The sequence below is a fragment of the Sturnus vulgaris genome, chromosome 3, assembly GCF_052056855.1.
Source record: "Sturnus vulgaris isolate bStuVul1 chromosome 3, bStuVul1.hap1, whole genome shotgun sequence".
Lineage (NCBI taxonomy): Eukaryota > Metazoa > Chordata > Aves > Passeriformes > Sturnidae > Sturnus > Sturnus vulgaris.
Window position 1 is genome coordinate 93848510 of NC_142245.1, and position 15139 is coordinate 93863648.

Below are 15139 nucleotides of genomic sequence, written 5' to 3' on the forward strand. Positions count from 1 at the left end.
CTAGTATTTTTATTATCTGATGCTGTTTTTCTCTAGTGTAAAGGCCTTGTTTCATTTTGTATACACAGGGGCAAATAGAAGTTACTTTATACTTGTTTTATTCTTCTTAATATGTTTGAAACCAGTTATTTTTTCAGTGTAGTGTGTTATCCTTGGTGAACAGTCATACCTCACCCAGATATTCACTCTTTTTCCCTTTTCAAGCAGACGGGAAAAAATAGGATGAAAAATCTAATGAGTCAAGATAAGGACAGAAAAAGGATTCCGCTTGGAAAAAGTTAATTTAATGTATTTCCAATTAAAATAAGGTCAAATTAGTTTCAGAAAATAAAGGCTAAACAACGTGAAAACAACTCTTTTCTCCCTCTATTCCCAGGGTCACTTTCATTCTGTTGTTGGTTCTTTTCCTTACTCCAGCCTGTGCTAGGGGATAAGGAACGGGAGTTGTGATCAGCTTATTAAAGGCTTCTCTCTGTTTCTCCTTCCTCCTTGCACTTTTCCTCTGCTCCAGCATGAGTCTTCTTCATGAGCTATTGAACTTCAAGATAAACTTGCTCTAGTGTGGCTCCTCCATCAGCTGCAGATTCTTCAAGAAATAATATCCACCTGCTCCAGTGTGGGCTGCGTATGGGTATCTGCTCTGGCAGGGTCCTCTCCATTGGGCTGCAGCAAAACACCAGCTCTGGTGTCTGGAACACCTCCCTCTTATGTGACGTTATTGTTCCCTCTGCTGTTTCTCACTCTCTTTGTCCCCTTCTTCTCTGCCTGTGCAGAGTTTTATCCTTTCCTAAGCACAGTTTCTCAGAGGTGCTACGATCCTGGCTGCAGAGCTCAGCTGTGAATGCAGTGGGTCCTTTGAGCTGACTGTGCCCAGCAGCCTCTCTTCACCAAGGCCACCCCTGGAGCTGCTCACCAACACCTTCATTCCTGAAGCCAGTGCACTCAGTCACCTTTTCTGTAGAGATAACTATCTTACTGTGATTCATTCTCACCCTTCCTTCCCACTTTTAGGACCAGTGATTCTCATTATTGTCCTCTGGACAATCTCCAATTGATCTTCACCTTTCTTGAAGGGCAGTGCCTAAAACTGTACACAGCAATTCCACAGAGTACATAAAGAGGATTATTCAAGACCAGCTGTGATCACACAGACATGATCTGAATTCAGAGCCATGTACAGAGGGAAGGCTGTGCTCCAGTGCATTAAAGTGAGCTTCATTCTCAGAAAAAATTGACAATGTACAAAGCACATAACTTGAATGATTAATCAACAAAAATGACAACAGTTTTTTAGTAATTTTTTTTTGAGGGAAGAGGCCAGATAAACAATCTAGGGATTAGATATACTAAATTAATAACACTATATCTGCAGTGAAAAAAAAAACAACACACAAAAAAAGCCCAAACCCAAACAAAACAAAAAAAACCCACAACAACAACCAAAAAATTTTAAAAAATCTCAATTACTACCCTTTAAAACAAGCTTAATTATTGACATGTAGCACAACTTTCAACATTAATTTTTTTTGTATTTATAAAAAACAAGCAAAATAGATAAAGTTTTCTTCTCCTCCTTGTCTTCTCTTTTCCTTTTCTAAAAATTTATTGTTTGAAAAAGAATCCAATTATTTCTAAATCTAGACATGCTAAATTAAAGTGCTAGTGATGTACAAGGCAATTTAAAATCAATATTTTCAGAATAAATTGCTATTCAGAGGCAGACATGCTTTACCCAAGATTTCTTACTTGCAAAGTGCAGAAAAGCTTAGACAATCTGCATAACAACCTGGTTTTTTCAGTAGTGCTTCTGTAAGGATAGATGTATTTAGTCTCCAGCAACAGAAACGTCTCTAATTTGATAGGAAGCAAACAAAGCACAGAAAGGTAAATGGTAAATAAATAAGTCCATTTTTATTCCCATGTCTATTAAAATGAAGGTTGAAATCAGGGCAGTTTGTTTTGCAAAGCACCTGTGATAATATCATGCCTGAGGCAGATGTTTGAAACCCCTTTCTTTTCATTAAAAATATTTACATCAGATTTGAAGCATGAAAAATATGATTCGTGATGGTCATAGAGCAAGACACAGGTGGATCATGGATATTAGGCTATTGAATTTAATTACGGAAAATATAAAGCAATAGATATGTACTAAGAAAGCTTAACTGAATGACAAATATCTTGCTTCAGTTATTCTGCATAGAGATGCATAGAACATGATGAAGGGAAGAGACTTCTCTTTTGCTCTTCCATAGAATCATAGAATCAGAGACTAGTTTGGGTTGGAAGGAACATTAAAGATCATTTAGTTCCAACCCCTCTGCAATGGACAGGAATACCTTCCACTAGACCATGTTGTTTATGGCCTCAACTAACCTGGCTTTGAACATTTCCAGGAATGGGATATTCTCAGCTTCTCTGGGAAACCTGCTCCAGTACCTCACCACCCTCATAGAAAAGAATTTCTAATCTAAACTCACTCTCTTTAAATTTGAAACCATTACTCCTGTTCCTATCACTACATGCTCTTGTGAAAAGTCTCTCTCTAGCTCTCTTGTAGCCCCCTTTAGGCACTGGAAGGCTGCTCTAAGGTCTCCCAGTAGCCACTTTTCTCCAGGCTGAATGACACCAAGTCCCTCAGCCTGTCATCATCAGAGGTGCTCTGGCCTATTGATCATCTTTTTGGCCTTCTCTGGATTCACTCCAACAGGTCCACATCCTTCTTTTCTTGGAGGTCCTAGAGCTGGATGCAGTATTCCAGGTGGGGACAAGAACAGCATAGAGAGGTAAAATCACCTCTCTCAGCCTACTGTTCACACTCCTTTCAATGCAGCCCAGAATACAGTTAGCCTTCTGGACTGCAAGTGCACACTGCTGGCTCATGTCAAGCTTCCCACCAACCAACATCCCAAGTCCTTCTCCTCAGGGATGCTCTCAATTTATTCTGTGCCCAGCCTGTAGTCGTGTTTCAGATTGCCCTGACCTATGGGCAGGAACTTGCACTTGGCCTTGTTGAGCTTCGTAAGGTTCACTTTTATCCTTTGATTTCTCTACTTGTCAAATCCATGTCTCTCTGGCCTTTGCTCTTACTGCTTTCCTTTTCATAGAAGTACGTGGATGTATAACCTAGAATATTGAGTTTATGGTTCATTCTTCTAACATTTTAATTGGCTAAGATAGTCCCTATAACTGCATAACTTTATTGCTCTTTTTCACTGTTCCTTTAATACATTTATTCAAATATTTAAATCAGATCCTTGATTGGTTTATGCTAACATCAAATATTTTTAAGCTAATAAAACTTTTCCATAGTCTCCATATTGTAGATTTTTCCGTATATGTTGGTTTTTTTTTTTTTTCTTTTTGAATGTATAGTGTGTTGAGTTGTAACAGTAATGGTTCAGGTCATCTTTTTTTCCTAGAAATTATTCGAAAAATAATTATAAATGTTATGAGTTTATAAACTAGCCTTTTTGAAAATTTTCAATGTATTTGGAAAATATCTAGTTATAGAACTAAGACTCAAAAGTAGTTCTGGAATAAAATATTAGTTGTTCAAATGCAAAACCAAATTTGCTAAGATAAACAGGCAAAGAATGATGATCAACTCATCATAGATATTGTTCTGGTGGTTTTTATTTCTAAGACACTGAGAACATCATATCCATTTTCTTTAACAAAACCTAAGGTCAGTAAGTATTTTTTGAAGTATTTTGTCAACGTTTGGTATGTAACATGGAGTACTTATTCAGTGAACTGTAGTAAAACAGTTCATAAATTTAGCACATTTTAATTAGTCCAGATGCATTAGACTGATAGCAGATTGGATTGATATAGCTGACTGAATTGACAGACTGATGCTGAATACAACACAGTCCTTTTGTTTATCTGTTTTGAGGTTTTGAAGCCTTTCCTGTTTGAATAAATTGACCAATGTGAACAGATTAATTTTTTTTTCCTTTCTATCACCATACTGAGATTATCAACTTGCTCAAGCGATCCTATTTTGTTCATAGGTCTTTGTTCATAGGTTCTGTGACGTATAGGATTACTTGGTTTCCTACTGTCTTGTAATTTTATTAATACTTGTGAATTTAAACCACACTAGTATCTCAGATGTGATGCATTATTTCACCTTAATGTTGCTCTTATTTTTAAGATAATAGTGAATTTATTCAAAAGATAATATTTGAAAAACGTCGGTGACATTACTGCATTGAGTTTACCAAACAGTTAGTTCAAAATGCCCTTCCCCTTTTTTGTGGTTGTTAACTACCAGCTGAAGAATAGCAAACAAGTATCATATACTCCTTGAAAATTAAAGCAAGTATTGCTAAATAGCAAGTTCCTGTAATTGACATATTTTTCCATCATGAACATTGTACTTTTTTTCTTTGACAAAGATAATTGCATTCAGAGTCATAAAGTTACTCTTGAAGAGCAGCCTTCAGATACTTTTCAACTCTTCCCAGAATTAGCTTTTCCATGAAGATTATTTTTCACTTTCGATATTTAGAGCAGTAAAGGAGTAAGATTTTTAACTGAAGTGAGGCTGGTAGGCCTGTAGTTTCCAGGGTCCTCCTTCTTGCCTTTCTTGAAAATCAGGACAATGTTCTTCAGATTCCAGTCAGCTGGGACCTCTCCAGATTCCCAAGACTGCTCAGAAGTCATCAAGAGAGGTTTTGCAGTGACATAACTGAACTCTTTGAGGATTTTTAGATGATTCCTATTGGTCCCCATAGATCTGTAGGAGACCAGCAGGAACAGCAGATCCTGCACAATTTCAGGGTTCACTGGAATTTGATCATTCTCTTAGTCATGGTCCTACAGTTCAGGGCGCTGAGTCCCCCTTGGTGCATCATCCCTGTTGAAGACAGAGACAAAGAATGCATTAAGCACCTCTGCCTTGTCCGTGTCCCTGTTTGCGAGGTGACTGTCCTCATCCTGTAATGGGCTGCTGTTATTTCTACATTGACTTTTTCCATTAAAATATTTGAAAGCATTCTTTTTATTGTCCACTGTATTTTTGGCGAGCTTCAACTCCAGTTGAGCTTTGACTAGATGAATTTTCTCCCTACAGTGACAAGCAGCATCTCAGTATTCTTCCATGACACATTATCTTGCTTCGACAGGGCATACACCTTCCTTTTTTGTCTTATTTCCAAGAGAAGATTCCTGGTCAACCAAGCCAGCCTTTTGCCTCACCTGCTTGACTTCCAACATTCCTGTGTCCTTAGGAAGGCAATGTTTAAAAAGTGACCAGCACTGATGGACCCCAACACCTGCAAAAATATTTTCCAAGGGCATTTTACTTACTAGTTCCCTGAAAAGTTTGAGGTCTACTCTCCTCATTCCAGAGTTGAGGTTTTGCTGGCACTTTTCCTCTTGTCAGCAGAAATTTTAAACTCATAAAGCAACTTTATGGTCGCTGTGGCCAAGACGGCCACCAATCTCCACTTCGCTTGCGAGATCCTCCCTGCTCACAAGCAATAGATCAAGGAGGGCATCTTCCTGAGCCAGCTCCAGTAGGATCTCTTCCATAAAGTTGTCATCTATGATTTTTAAGAATCTTTTGGGCTGAGTTGCAGCAGCTGTGTGTTTCTCCCAGGTAATTTCTGTCAAGTTTAAGTCCCCCAGAAGGACAAGAGCAGTTGACTTGGAAGCGTCCCTTTCTTGCTCAAAGAATAATTTGTTTGCATCATCTTCATAGCTGTAGGCCTACGGTAGGCTCCCACAATGACATACACATGATTTGTTTGTCCCTTAATTCTTATGCAGAAACTCTCAACTGAGCCATCACCAGCTGAGAACTCCATATATTCTACCCCTTCTATTACACCTGTGCCACCCCCTCACCACTGGTTGCCTTTTCTGCCCTGCCTGTCCCTCCTAAAGAGCCTGTGGCCATCCAGTGGGGCACTCGAGTCACAGGACTCATCCCACCAGGTTTAACTTGTGCTAATGATATCAGACTGGAACTGGGGCAAAGCTTCAAGTTCATTTTGTTTTACCTATGCTGCGTGCATGTGTAGAAACATTTAAAGTGTACTTTGTAGTCAGCACCTTGTGAAGCAGATTGAGGGATTAGTGCTTTTTTCCTCAAGTTTTGGCACACCATAACATCACTCATCACTGCCAAGCCTGGTATTTTTCTTTTTCCCCTTCCAAACTACTTTAAAGCTCTGTCAGTGAGCCTCACTAGCTCCTATGCTAGAGCTCTTTTTCTCCTCTAAGAAAGTTGCATCCTATCAGGTGTCCTTAGAACAGATGTCCAGTAGATCATCCCATGGTCAACAAACCCCAGATTTTTCCACTTACACCAAAGCCATGCATTGACCTCACAGTTCTGCTTATTTGGGCTTTATAACAACTCTTTTTTATGGTAATTATATGTCATTATGAATTCCCTGCTTTTGAGTCTATTCAGAATTATCAATATATAGAGATTGTCAGATCATAAAAATAATTTTAATCATGACTTCAAAATGTAATTATGTTTTCTGACCTGTATTTTATGTAAATCAATATTATTCTTACATTTTTGCATAAAAATGCCTGGAAAAGTAAGAGAATATCTTCATATCTGCCAGAAGTTGAGATAATACCTGACAGAGCTTCATCTATGTAAATGAGAATTTAAATAGTGCCCAGACCATAATTTCCAAGAGACTGACCGTAAGAGACAAGTTGATGCACTCATTCACAAGCCATGTGCACAAAATCAAGCATATGTTAATAGTCACTTTTTTGTTTCTTGAAGGATGAAGAATTTAATAAATCAAAATCAGTCTCTGTAAAATTAAAATTTTTCAAGCAGCAGATTTAATTGATACATCAACACAACTTAGAAGTATATTCTGTATTGATGAACATCTTGAATTAGAAATTATACATTTATGCATTAGAATCTGATAGTTGTTTGTAAAGTGTGCTTGCAAATTTAAGTGACTCTACAGATAAAGAAAGAATAAATTACATACTGACCTCAGTATGTAGAGGTAACATCTGTGCAGCGTATTTACATATTATGAAATAGCTGAGCCTGTCTTGAGATGTCCTATGGTTAAGATTAAAATTTTTGCTATTGGGCTAAAAAAGCAGCTTGCTTTCATACTTGAAAGAGTTAATAAAACTATTGCTTGGAAGGAGCATGTTAAAATTGATAGGCATTAAGTTCTTATTTAGAATATGTTTTGTTTTCTGAAAGACTTGTATGATTTTCACTACAAGGTGGTAAGTAGAGTACTTCAATATGCATATTTTATTGAACAAGTACGGAAAAATATTTCATGGTCCATGCTCATAATCCTTCCATAGCTATGAAACTCAGTTTAGTATCAATACCAAAAAAAAATTAAATTAAGAGGTAGGAAGTCCTCTATTAAACTGGGATACCATTCTTCAGTTGTCAACATGTTATTTTAAAGGCCAAAGTGAAGACCTATTAAGTTTCAAAGTGATTGTTCACTGGCAATCCTTCCTAAGATGTACTAAAAAAAAATCTAAGAAAATATTCTACAATTTTAACTCAATATAACATTATAATCTATCATTTGGAAGTTCTGCAAATTATTTCTCCTTTATAAATACTTACACATCTTCATACATATACTCTCTTCTGTTCTGATTTTCCTGGATGCGAAAATTTGCCCTGGGTAAGAGAACTATTAGAAAAGGTAGATGTATAATTATAGCATTGACACCTAAATTTTTACAGAAATTTTAATTCTTTCACTTTCCCTTTAGTTCAGTGATTGCTTGAGCTAATCTCTTCCATCACATATTCATACTCGTGATAAAACCTCTTTATACCTCTCAGACAGTGTGAAGTTTATAGAACAGGCAATTATTTATGTATGTATTTTTTTATGTATTTATTTTACCAGCTTGTCAGTCTTTTTCCTGGTGGAATGGTATGAATTTATTTTAGCATAAATGAGAAACAGACTCTACTTTTTATTTCTTTATTTGGGATTTTTACATAGTTCCTCCTAATGCTTTTGTCTTCCACTGAGCAACATATAAAGAAACTAGATTTCTGCTACTTCTTGTTGATTGGTTGATTTTCCTTGGAAAGTATAGCTTTTCTCAACCGTTTTTGGGGTAGTAGCTTTTTCTAAAGTATTCACTTAGTGAATCTCACTTAGTGACATAAACAGTCAGTAATTCACCCAGACTTTTTCTATAGCAGAGAAATTCTGAATAACATGGTAAAAGATTAAAAATATAACTATTTTAAATAGTCATAAATATTTTCATAATGCTAGTCTAGAGTCATAGGTACATTAAGATAGAATTCATGTCAATATCATAAATATTGTAAGCATTCTCTGGACTTAAATTGCAGAGCACCAAATTGAAACTGAAAAAAAAACATCAACCATATTTCTTGTCTATTTTCAATAACTATATTTGCTTACAAAATATGAAATACTGAAACCAAGAGAACTGAAAGAATTCTAAAAATCTTCCTAAATATCATCATTTTCTTTAACGTCTTCTAAACTGGAATGAAATAATCTTCCTGTATACCCACAATATATAGTTTAATAGTAATTAGCATTTCAATGTGTGATAGCAGCTTTTATGACAACCTGTTTTAAGAACTTCAAGCTTTGCAAACATTACATAGCAATATTTGCTTTCCCTTTTACATCTACCAAAGTCTGTGATGTGTTTTGTCTCTGAAATCTTTGAATAAATCTCATTAGAGAGCATATCTGTATGTCATTGTTCCATGACATCCACTAAATGAAAATATACTACAAACTCCAGTTCAATTTGTAATACTCCCTGCATGAGAATTATTTTTCTTAGAACTTGTATTTCCAAAATTACTATGGTATTCTAAGTTTAGGTTTTCGAATATCTACCAGTAAAGCAAGACATACACCTATGAAGAAATTTTGGGGCAGAATGCTAATATGTACATGTTCTTTTTTTACAGCTGTAACCTGCCCCAGCATAGAGACTCTTTTGTCAGAACATGTTGTCTGGAGACTGATTTCTGGGTCACTGAATGAGTATGGAGCTCAAGTCATGCTCAGCTGCAGTCCTGGATATTATTTATTGGGTCGAAGACTCATACAGTGCAGGACTAATGGAACCTGGAGCATAGGCAATGAAAGGCCAACTTGTAAGGGTAAGGAACATACTTGTTTACAGAATATCCTATGCTTCTTAATACATATATTTTCTTTTATATATAAAGGCTTTAATAAACTATTTTGCTCTCACATTCCAATAAGTGAGAAAGTGAGAAATTTTCATTAACTTGAAATTAATTTATTCCAACTCCTTAGGTGTTAAGTACAATATGTTTCATACAAGAACCAACAAAGTAGCATCAAGAAATCAATCTGTATTTATTCTACTAGGTGGTGCATATATATGTAGAAAATACTAGTAGAAAATGTTATTACTTTAGAAGATTCCAGACTAGAGTTAGATAAGAAGATGGTATTGCTTTGACTTCTTGGGTGAAGCATTAAAGCTGTACTGTTGGAGAAACACACATATGGGCTTTTTTAGTGTCTTCATACAAAAATGCGATAAATTACATCAATCCTGACTTTGGATGTTTAAAGTTTTAGAGAACCTTGGCAATCTCAGTGAAATCATACAGATTTCAAGGCTTACAGTGCCAACGTCTTAATAAATTTCTCCAAAATGTCATTTTTTCTTTAACAATATGTTATTTTTAAAAATTCTGTTAACTGCAATAGTGTCCTTTTCTTCTCATGCACATAGACTAAAAAATGTAGTTTTGATCTGCTGCCTGATATGCAGCTACTGCTATATATGCTGCTGTCCAGCTGCTGACAGGTCTTTGAAAAGATAGCTCTTTCCCACCCTCTACAATTACAGAAATTTTATATGAGTAGAAAATGGAGTGATCCACATAAGATGCAGTTAATCAGAAGAAAAGTATTAGATAGAGAAACACAGGGAGTTGTTGATTGAAGAGATATTAATTAATTTATAAGAAAGGTACATTATTTTGCCCTCTGCCAGAGGACAGATTAGGATTTAATTATAGCAAACTTCATCCCCCAAGAGATTTTCAGTAATATATCCATTGGACATGGATCATTAAGATCCAGAAACACACTGCAGAGCATTTTTGTGGAGTCTACAGTTTACTTTCTCTGTGTCATTCACATGCTAAGGATAGATTTCATGTATATATATTCTAGTTGTTTATTTTTCTGAACCAGTAGGAAAGCTAATTGAAACAGTAATGATAAGGAGCTTAGAGTATTATTTATCAATGTCTAATTGTCCATAGTATCTCTAAAGGAATTACAAAACTTCAAATTAGAGGGCATTCTGGATTAAGAGAAATCTAATTAGTAAGTTTGTTTTTTTTTTTAATATGCTGAACAGATGCCTAAAAATCATGATACAGTGTTGCCCTTGGGTTTCGCCTTCTGATATTGAGACATTCATGTTACATATTCTCACATACTCTTTCTGACAAGCAGGGGATTTTTTCATTCCTCTTTGGAGGAAGAGAAATTGACTTTGTAACAAGCCAATTGGAGTCAGAGATTCTTTCAGCATTGTCTAATCCACAGTGATTGTTAGATGTCTTTAAATAGACATGTCATGTAAATAAAGTTCTCTTTTCTTGTTCACCCAGCTTGGAGTCAGGTGCATGATTGCTCTGTGTGTGTGTGTCACAACTGCCACAATATATCTCATTATTAATGTAGTTTATGTATTTTTAACTGTAATCTCTGTAATTAAAGCCAATGATGCATTTGTTGTATGTTTAGAACTGTTTATTCTATTGAGTCAAACTCTTAAAAATGAGGGATTTTTTTTTAAACATAAATGTAATTAATTTTCAGCATTAAAATTATAGATTAAAACGTTAATCCACAAATTACATTAATGTGACTTGATCATAGTCAAAATGAGTCTTACTCATCTCTGGGCACATTATGTACCTAAGAAACTATGATAATATCTTGTCTGATTATGACTGAGTTAGCTAACTGCATGGTAGCTGGTTCAAATTTGATTTTGTTCAAATTCTAAACAATTCCATGCTGTTTTTTACAGAGAACATTTTAAAATACATAAGAATGGGGCCTTGGGATTTCAAATAGGAAGTTTAGTTGTATCCAGATGCTATTGAAAGTAAACATATGATTTATGCTAATATATAAATATAGTTCAAGCTCTTGAATACCTTGGTCTGCATCTTAATTGCATTGTTGATATACTCTTCTAGAAACAAAAGAAATGACAGAATGCTTTTAATTAAATTAGACTTTGATACATTCTTGAAAGACAATTTTTCATGTGATGTGCAATAGCTGTGGGTTGCAGCTGATGCTACAGGCATTTTCTGTGATAATTGGTCAAAGCTAGTCTTTGGCAAAACCAGATGATTTATTGTTTTAGCAAGCAGACTATCTTATATGCTATATGATTATAAATAGGAGTAGGAAATAAGAAAAAAGACAGTTCATAAAAATTCAGAGTACTAAATGTTAAAAAAGATTTATAATACCTTTAAACTGGCACAACACTTAAAATATCCAGGGAACATGTATTTGAGGAATAATCATGGATATGTACATATGGAATATAACCATGACCTTCCCAGGAATAATGTAATTCCCTTGTTTCAGAACTAGAAATATGGACTGGCTACTGTCAAGATATGCAGATATTCCAAAGAATCTTTAGATTTAGAACATATGTTGCCAAATCAGGCGTAATTTTAAGCCCTTTCTATAGAATACAACTCTTGCATTTATTCTTAATTACGTTTTTGAGAAAACACAAGGTGATATATTGTCTTCCAGTCAAAAAAAATTATGAAAAGCATTTTCATATTTCAAAATGTTCTGTTTCTTTTTTTTTTCCCTAGTTATCTCCTGTGGTGGTCTTCCATCTCCTCCAAATGGAAATAAGATTGGAACCTTAACAGTGTATGGAGCTACTGCAATATTCACTTGTAACACAGGATACACATTAGTTGGCTCTCATGTGAGAGAATGCCTGGCAAATGGTCTCTGGAGTGGTACTGAAACCCAATGCCTAGGTAAAACTCCCAGATTTCTCTTCTTTGTTTTGTTTTGTCTTATACAGTATCAAGAACTGGAATTCAGCTCTTGTCAAGCAGTATTTTTGAATCAATGAAAAATAAAGGTACCTTAAATATGAAAATATTGTATACTGAATATGATTTTGTGCTATTCTACTAGGATAGCTCTTTTAATTAGAAATTAAAATAGCTTTTATGTTGCTGCAATGCTTTTCAAACCAGTATAATTTTTAAGTGAGTCAAATAATTCGGCTACATACAGTGCTTTTCTTTGTGGTGCAGTGTGTGTGATGAAACTAAGCTTCAAGATAATCTTCAATTAGGAGCATTCCTCATGCATTCAAAATACAGTTCAGCATTCAGTGTATTGAACGAAGTGTATTTGGTCAGGGCAAGCAGACAAGAGGCAGTCAAAAGTGAAGCAAAACCAAGACTCTTTCAAACCCTGAGATTTATATAGTTTGGATGTCAATTCTCACCCCAACTCTTGCTCTCTTCAGATCCCCTCATATTGGTTCCCACTCCTAATATAGACATGAGCAAAAGGTTCTCATTTTGAGTAACATGTGAGGCTTAGCAGTGGGTTTCTTCTTGGTTGTGAACAGGATATTTATTTCTGGAATCTGTTATTTGCTTTATCTGCCCTAATTTTGCAGATTTTCTTCTTGCCTTAGAGTTGAATGTACTCGGATGCTGTCAGGGAAGCAAGAATGCTGCTTTCCTCTTCAGAGCTCAACCTTACATAAAAAGCATCTTTCTTCTCTGCTGCCTTGCTCTATCATTTTAGCATGAGCACATAGTGTTCCATGCTTATCTTTATATTCAGGTGTACATGGGAATGTCCAAGTGCTTCTCCTGGGTGGTGAGGGAGTTTTACAGTGGGTCTGTTACAGCACGGTGGGTCATGTGCAGTCCCCTGGGGGAAGGCCTCAGAAATGAACCTGTGGGCTATGGCCTCCCATTGCTGGACCCAGACAGAGATGAATTTTAGCACAGCTGCTGAGTTGCCTTTCCTTGTGGATACATTCTTCTCCCCAGCCTTGTTTACTTCTTAGACCCGAGATAATTAGGCTATAGAACCACCTTTATTTCCTCTCAAGGTCCCATCAGGTGCATAACTTTTTGTCCAGATTTCCAGGAATTTGCAGAGGTTTATTTGGTGTGTGTGTGGGAGGCACATGAGCAGTCACAGTCTTTATACAGCTTGCCATCGTAGGCAAAGTCCTACAGCCATCTTAGCAATGTTTGAGCCACTAACCATTAACATCTCAATTTCTCACAGCTACTTGGCTGCAGCAGAAAGAAAATACAGACAGAATATTATCAGAAGAAAAAAATAGCACAGAATCATGTATATCAGATCAGAATTAAGATTTTATAACCTTCCATTAGATATTCCTGGTTGACTCCTTCATCTTGCAACAGGAATGTTTGTAGTTCAATTTTTTTTGAGTATAGTTTGTATATTTGTATAGTATAGTATGTTGTCTCTTAAGACATAGAGTGGTCAAAAGTAGCGACCATTGTCTCACAAAACTTACCTAACTTCTAAATGTCAGTTCATTATTAGTGACTTCCCAGCAAGATGCAGTTCTTTTTGGCAAATTTTATCAAAATAAAGAACATTTCACTCACATGTATATTTTCACACCTTATTGTTCAATTTAAAATATATTAAGAAGGAATTCATTTTGATGCCAGAAATAGGCATAAGATAGCATAAGAATAGGCATAAGCAGAGCACACTGATTACTACTTCTTTTGATTTTTAGAGCAGTAAAGAAGTAAAATAAACTTTTTTTACCTAGGAAAAAAATTGCACTGAGGTGCTGCTTAGGGGAATGCTATCATTAAGCAGTACTTTTTCACATGTGTAACTTCATCAGTTCCACAGGAGAAATGCACAGAGGTTTGTATCTAAAAACAAATCAGCCATCTATTGGTGTCAGAGTATCCCTGGACTGAGGCTGACTGACATTTAAATATGTTGGAACTGCAACTGTGAAGATCCAACAGCCCAAAACTTGTATGTGTGAGAGTGTTTTCCACAGCCCTTTCTTCTGTTCTGAACATGAAGCTCTATTGCAAAAAAAAAGAGTGATTATCCCTGTAGGTTTTCCAGTGTGTTACACCACTCGTTGCCAGGGTATTGCCTGACACCTGTGTGTGAGGAATTCAAGCATAAAGATATGTGTTAGTACTCATTCATTTTGAATAACCTGGAATATCACTTCATAATCTGATCAATAATAACAGTATTTAGTACTTATGTACTACTTTTATTTTTGCAAGGCTATATGCAGGATAATTTGGCTGCCAATATATAAAAACTAAACAATACACAAGTCTCAATCGATTCTGTTTACATTATAAATCACTCTTGCCCATGAAAGGCTGGAAAAGAGTTTTTTTTTCTTCTATTCTGATTATTGAGAAATAATGTTTACACTGAACATCCCAGAAGATTAACTGTTTATGGTAGTCATGAGTTTAGATTGAAATAGTGTAGAGATGGAGAAGAATTTTCAGTACAGGACTGACTGGATGTATTACATATATATGTATGTATTACATATCTAGAACAATACCACATTATTCTGAAAGTCAGTTTAGAAACAATACCTAATAAATCTTTTAACTCTTTGGGAAACAGTTATTAAGTTTATGAGATCTCACATTTAGGAAAGATTATGTCTATATGCAGCTTGAATTTAATTTATATGAAGTCACCCTTTTCTTCTCCAGGAGTAATTTGGTGCTGGATTTTGTCTAATTCAGTTTTTTACACATCCCTATTGAAACTGGTATCCATAACTATTTGCTTATAGCTATTAAATTCTTTTCCCCCACCTATCTGCATTCTACATTTTAAATTATTTTCACAGATCTATTCCCACTTATAATGAACATAGGACCTCTTGCTTAGCTATTACAATAGTAAAAGCATTTATGATACTTTCCAATTGGTTTTCTAAAAACTTGGAGAGACTTTAGATCTTATTTGATTGATTTCATTGGTGAATGAAGCCCTATGCTTAGAACTGTTAAATGCATGGATCTACCTCACCAGACAAAAAA

General features: G+C 35.5%; 1 protein-coding gene across 2 annotated transcripts in view; it reads left to right on the plus strand.

Moving 5' to 3' along the window:
* CSMD1 (CUB and Sushi multiple domains 1) overlaps positions 1-15139 on the plus strand; it is a 1072714-nt gene that overhangs the window by 999448 nt on the left and 58127 nt on the right. For both annotated transcript variants that reach the window (XM_014869526.2, XM_088162298.1), the window contains exons 51-52: positions 8948-9142; positions 11885-12058. In XM_014869526.2, coding sequence (XP_014725012.1) covers positions 8948-9142; positions 11885-12058 — 369 coding nt within the window. The remainder of the gene's footprint in view (positions 1-8947; positions 9143-11884; positions 12059-15139) is intronic.